This window comes from Oryzias latipes, chromosome 20 (assembly GCF_053564925.1).
Source record: "Oryzias latipes strain Hd-rR chromosome 20, Olatipes_Hd-rR_3.1".
NCBI classification, from domain to species: Eukaryota; Metazoa; Chordata; class Actinopteri; order Beloniformes; family Adrianichthyidae; genus Oryzias; species Oryzias latipes.
Genome location: NC_136256.1, coordinates 30,395,001 through 30,401,063, shown reverse-complemented (window position 1 = coordinate 30,401,063; position 6,063 = coordinate 30,395,001). Strand labels below are relative to the sequence as shown.

Genomic DNA, 6,063 nt, shown 5'->3' with positions numbered 1-6,063 from the left:
AAACATTTCTGTCTTGGGCACCGAAGTGGTGATGAAGCCTTGAACACATCATCCTGCAGGTCTGTGCTTCATTCTCCACAGTCAGACAGGCGTGGACAAGCTCCGCCCCTGGTCAAGTTTGGACTAAAAGGGAGATTTTTATGTGTGTCCATCAAGCCCTTTGTGTGGGGGGGTCATAGGTCACATTCATGGATGACTCTTGACACGGCCGGCGTCTTGAACTGTGGAATGTTGGACTTCCTCCTTTAAGTGCATTTATTTTTTAAGGGAAGCCCATTTTCTGTACTCATATGGGGGGGGGGGGGGGGGTATTTTACAGAAAGAGAATCAAGACTTGAAGAACTTCATCTACAGAACCTCCATCCATTTGCTGCTAAAGCTCTGAGGTTCCGTCTCAGATCAGGCTCCTGAGTTTTTATTAAGTCAACATGACATTAAAGTGAAAGCAGGACAATTAGACCAGAAGCATTCATTGATCCAGGACCCCTCCCCCGACCCAATGACGTCACTGATCACGACAGACAGTGGATGGCTCCTCCCATCATTTAGCTCACCTGCCAGCAGACAGGTGAGCTCAACGAGCAAACATCTGAAGTGAAGAGGAACGTCAAAGTTTTTCCTTCAGCCTGAAGGTTCAAGAAGAACCTGAGAGGACCAAACTGCTGCAGGTCAGTCCTCCAGAACAGGAAGTTTTGGATTCTTGCCCTAAAGCCAAACATGAAAATGACTTGAAGAAGAAGGTGCTGCTAGTTTAAAGCAGACTGTGGAACCATCTTGGATTGTGTAAGTGACGTTTCTGCGTGGTCGTCCGCCACATTCAGCTGCCAGGAAAAAAACTAACATTTGTGGGAAACGTTCTGGGTTCACTCATCATTCCACCTTAAAATAGCTGCTCCGTGTTCTCTAAGTGGTGTTTAGTAGGAAGGTCACGGTCCTGCGGTCTGTCAGGATGGCATCTGCTGGAACTTAGGCATTTGTCAGCTGATTGCAGGGCCCTCCTTCTAATTGGACACCGCCTTCCGGTCCTGCTGCAGCTCCTGCAGGAAGTGGAGCTGTGATTGCACTTCCTGACTCTGTCTGAGACCCGCTGTCATTTGCAGGGTGTTCCCGCAGCCGCCCGCTGGCTGCCGAGCGGGCGGCCGCTGCTTCATCTGTGCAGGAGCGCTGCACTGCTGCTTCTGTCGGTTCTCCTGGAGGTCGGTGCACACAGAAGAGGAAGCTGATGGCTTCATCTTCACAGACATTGATAGATAAAGCTCAAAGACCACAACATGCAGCTCCGTTCTGGCTAAGAACTCCCCGCAGACGCGTACGCAGGCCTCAGTGGCTCCAGAGCCGCTGGCCGCTCTGTTATCCCTCTATTGTGGTTCTTTGGTTCTGACAAACAAACCTTCAAGAACAAAGTGTTTGTACTTTCAGTCATATTGCTTTAATCAGCTTTAGTCATCTATGTTCTGATGTTATCATGTCAGATAACATCATGATGGCTGAAGGTTTAATCTGTGAGAGTGCTTTATTAATAACCGTAAGCATGTGTTCTTTTCACAGAACCACACATGTGAACTGTGCTTCTGTCAAAACATAAGTTTGTTTTAGAAAATGAAGCACTTTACATGTTATGAAGGTCATGTCCACAAAAATAAAGTGTCTTGATCTGAACCCGTGTGATTTTAGTGGTTCAGAACTCGCTGGTTCTGGTCTTTTAGAAACGGTTCCAAACGACTCCTTGAAGTTGCAGACCACCGAGGTACTGTGTGGTTCTGCTGGTGGGGGGCCGTGTTCTGAGTCTGTCACATGTGTAAAGGGTCAAAGGTCCAACATGACGGAACCAGAACTTTGATTCAAGCTGGAGCTCTGCATCCAAGCTGACACTGGAACCCGAGTCACACTCAACCTCCCTCCTGCTGGAAGGCTGGTTTTGGCTGAACAGGAAGTCCTGACCATATAAGGACTTCGTGAATTTAGGCACGTGAACGTGGGCAGAAGGTGAGTGACAGGTGCTGTCATTCAGCCACTGTGGATGAAGTCAACGGTGATGTTCCGCTCTGCTGGATCAGAGAAGCTCTCTGTTCTGTCCGCGAGATTAGATCCACGCGTGAACCTGCTGCCAGATAAGGTCTGCATCCCGCCTCGGGTCCTCATAAATGCCCCCTGAGGGAGGGAGGGAGGAGTTGCTGAAGAAGGGAGGACCGGCTGCAGACGCATAGTCGCTGCGCGCAGACGCACAGCAGCCGGCAGCACGAGCTTAGATCAGCTGCGCGCAGACGCACAGCGCCTAAGTTCCCATTTGGTAACTTTTAGACCGTTAATGTCGCTCTTAGCTGTGTGCTCGCGCGCACCTGTTGACCCGCTTGTTTTTGTTGACCTCCCCTGTTTTTGTTGACCCCTGACATGGAGCTGGAGCATTTAGGAGGCGCGGGGCTTAAACCTGAGAGGGGCAGCGGTCGCCTCTACAAGATCTCTCTGGCCATGTGCGCGTGTCTGTGCTTCGCTCTGCTGCTCGCGCTCATACTGGGTGAGTCCACGCGAACACACGCACGTGTTTCCCTTCATGTCCCTTCGCGGGACTCTGGTGGGAACCCTGCAGAGGGAAACTGCTGTCAAACTATTTTTGGGTCATGTAAGGTTCCAGTCCCTCACGCGCGCTGACGCGCTCTCGCTGGGGGTTGGGGGTATCAGGCAGAGGGGAGCTGTGATTGGAAGGAACCTCAGGTAGGTGTCTCACCTGGAAACGAACACAAATGAGACGATGAGACATGTCTATGAAGACTCTCATTCATCCAGGTTGGTTCCATTGTAGTAGGTTTAGGGGATGTCATCTGGACTTGGTTTTAGAGTTGGAAGACGTTTCGCCTCTTATCCAAGTGGCTAATTCAGAATTGACCAAGCCTCTTGGATAAGAGGCTTGGAACTCTAAACCAAGTCCAGACGACATCCCCTAAACCTACGACGACGATGAGAAATGTTTCTAAAGTCCAGTCACATTTATTTCTGTGACTTTTAAAGGAAATGGTTTTTTTCCTCAGTGAGTCAGCAGCATATTTGGGCGGCTGTGGGGCAGCGGTAGGGCGGTCGACCCATGGTTGGAATAATGCAGGTTCGAGTCCTGCCTTGCCCGTCCATGTCGAAGTGTCCTTGGTCAAGACACTGAATCCCACCTGGTGGGGGGGTTGGCGCCAGTGTTCGGCAGCAGAGCCGCCATCAGTGTGTGAACGTGTGTGTGACTGTAAAGCCTTTATGTAAACGCCATTCAAATGTGGTTAAGACACCGGACGTTGGTGTCTAAAGATCTGAGGAAAACGGGATTCGGTAAATAATCTTGAGTCACAGAAACTGGCAGAACATTTATTTCAGCTGGCAGGTTCTTTAGAACATTTCGTGTTCTTTTCCCCCTCAGAGCTGAGGCTGATGGTTTGAATCCCTCTCTTCCCTCTCTGGTCTTTTCTGAACCATGAAAAATCACAGGAAATGAAGCCTGACCACCAACACCGCAGTCATGTTCTCTGGAAACAGAGGCCCCTGAGCTGGGGGGGTGGGAAGGGGTGGGGGGCTCTTTCTACGGGTGACAAAGTCAAACTTTGAGGTTTGGAAAGTTCAACTCCACCAACGTTTCTTTTCTCTGCATTCTGATTGGCTGATGTGACAGGAGGCTTCTCCAGGGGAATCTGTCGCCCCCCCACTTTGACTGAATCCCTCCGGCCTTTGGGAGCAGCCGCTGATGTGCAGAGGCGGCCCAGTTAGGGTGGGGCTCTGGTGGCGGGCTGGTTTGTTGTTGAGGGACGGCCGCATACTTGTGGCAGTCTGGAGTGCAGCTATGCTTTATCCCGGCGCCTTCAGACCAAGTCGCCCCCTCGGACGGAAAGGCGTCCTGTCTCCAGTTTTCTCTGATTTATTCCCATTTTAATCATTTGAGTTGGCATGAGTGCATCCAAACCACCTCAAGGTCGCTCTCCAACGCTCCGCTCATCCGTTCACAATCAGGATTTGGTTTCTAATTCTGTCAGATTTTGTGGGCCAGATGAGGCGTTCAGGGACTGCAGGACGACCTTTGGGGAGGGCCAGCGGGCAAACCTGCTGTTTGCTCTGAGCACAAAGGCCCACAGCTTTCCCTGCTGCCGTCTGTCAGGGAGGAGGTCGACTTACCCAAAGCTGTCCCACCAAAGTTTCCTGGAACCTTTATTTTTGGCACTTTATTTTTTAAGGCACAAACCCAGAACAACTTCACACGAGGAGGCTCATGAACGTCTCACACAGCTCAGCCTGGAGGGAAAACTCTGACTCCTCCCACTGAACGCCATCATTGCAAAGCTTTGACATTTGTTCCACAGAGCTGACAAACATCTCAGAATAACGCTCACCAATTCTTCAAGTGTGAAGGTCTAAATCTACAAGACTGAGCCAAAGTGAAGGGCGCCACCTATCTGCCAGAAGAGCTAGAACAACCAGAACCCATTTCCTGGAACATTTTAGGAAGTTTTGACAGAACTGAGGTTTTTTCTGATTAATGATCTTTATGTGATTCTATTTTAAAGAAGGTGTGGTATAAAGATGGGTCAGTACTGAAAAAGAACCTAAAGGTTTCTCCTGGAAACCAGAACGACATGATGCTTTGTGATTTTACGTCCGTCTGGCTGCACGGGTTCTAATGGTTCATACATCCTTCAGGTCCTTTGGACACATGGATTTGGTAGTTTGCATGTTTCTGATCCTGTTTTGGTTTCCTTCAGTGTCTCAAAGGTCCAGTCAGGAGCAGTTCTGCTTGACTCCAGAATGCGTAGAAGCAGGTGAGATCTTCTGAATCCACCTCGGCTCTCTTAATGTTGACTTCGTGACCTGATAGCCCTTCTCCTCCCCCAGCGGGCTCCATCCTGAATAAGGTGGATCGCTCCGTGGACCCCTGCACGGACTTCTACAGCTTTGCTTGTGGCGGTTGGTTAAAGGAGAACTCCATTCCTGAAGATTCGTCCTCGTATGGCATTTACCCCTGGTTGAGGCAGCAAGTGGATCTCAGAATCAAAGGTTCTCCTCCAGTGTTCTGGATGCGGGTCGTCTGCCGGATCTGCAGGACTAACTGAGGTGTTTTCCTCCGTCAGACTTGTTGGAGGCTCCGTCAGCTGCAGGCGAGCTGGAGGCGGTGACCAAAGCCAAGATCCTCTATCGCTCATGTATGAATGAAAGTAAGTCTGGAACAGCCAAACTCACACAGGAACACAAAGGTTTCAGATGGAAACCTGTGCTGAACTGCTTTCGTTGGCATGTTGAACTAAAATGTGCGTTTTAGCTAAATATGCAAATAGTTGTGCAGAACATTTCCCCAGAGGAATCCGCTCGTATAACCGGGTTCAGGTTCCGACCGGGATAAAGCATTTCTTGCAGTTAATGTACCGATAAGTCCAGCAAACGAACAGGACCTGTTTCACAAAACACCTTCAAGACATTTTTGGACCTTTGTTGGACTCCAGAAAAAAAACCGTTCATGAACGCAACACTTAAGCTGAAGCCAAATGTAAAACGAGATGAAGCCCTGACTGAGATTCCTGGAGGTTAAGACAGAGAATCATGGGAAAACCTTTAGTGAGACAGACTTTAGACATTTTTTCTGTTGCATTTCCAAAACTAAAAGCCCAGTTTAAATCCTTTGTTTCCGTGGTAACAGAGGTAATGTAGTATTAATGTTTTAGGCCTTTACAAACACCACAGTGATGCGTTTCATTCATGCTGAAGCAGCAGAACGGTAACGGCTGCTGCTGAGCATCATCGCCCTGCATGGAACCCCACTGGAAGTCTGCCCATCGCTATGGTGACCACCATCAAACCTTAATCACTGATCTGATTGGACCAAATCTAAATCAAACGCTCCTCCATTCTCCTTTTCTTCAGAATGAGTTCAAACTATTGGACTTGAAGAACTTTTTCAAGACTTGAAAAAACGAGAGGCAGGTCTGACGTCAGGCGTGTAAACATCACAGCAAACTTCTTTCATTTTGACTTCATACGTGTACATCTTTTATTGCACAGTACTTTGCTGACATAAACCAGTCACTGGACGGTGTTGGAAAGTCT

At 49.1% G+C, this 6,063-nt stretch overlaps 1 protein-coding gene across 9 annotated transcripts in view; it reads left to right on the top strand.

Moving 5' to 3' along the window:
- Nucleotides 1-529: 529 nt before the first annotated feature.
- The window catches only part of phex (phosphate regulating endopeptidase homolog, X-linked), a 15,833-nt gene continuing 10,299 nt past the window's right edge, over nucleotides 530-6,063 (top strand). The window contains exons 1-5 of one of the 9 annotated variants that reach the window (XM_011489129.4): nucleotides 571-668; nucleotides 2,398-2,515; nucleotides 4,728-4,784; nucleotides 4,858-5,019; nucleotides 5,094-5,177. In XM_011489129.4, coding sequence (XP_011487431.1) covers nucleotides 2,470-2,515; nucleotides 4,728-4,784; nucleotides 4,858-5,019; nucleotides 5,094-5,177 — 349 coding nt within the window. In that variant the 5' untranslated portion in view covers nucleotides 571-668; nucleotides 2,398-2,469. Of the gene's footprint in view, nucleotides 784-1,105; nucleotides 1,197-2,161; nucleotides 2,516-4,727; nucleotides 4,785-4,857; nucleotides 5,020-5,093; nucleotides 5,178-6,063 lie in introns of those variants that run through there. The other 8 variants (XM_011489128.4, XM_078938710.1, XM_011489130.4 and 5 more) reach the window with 8 other exon arrangements.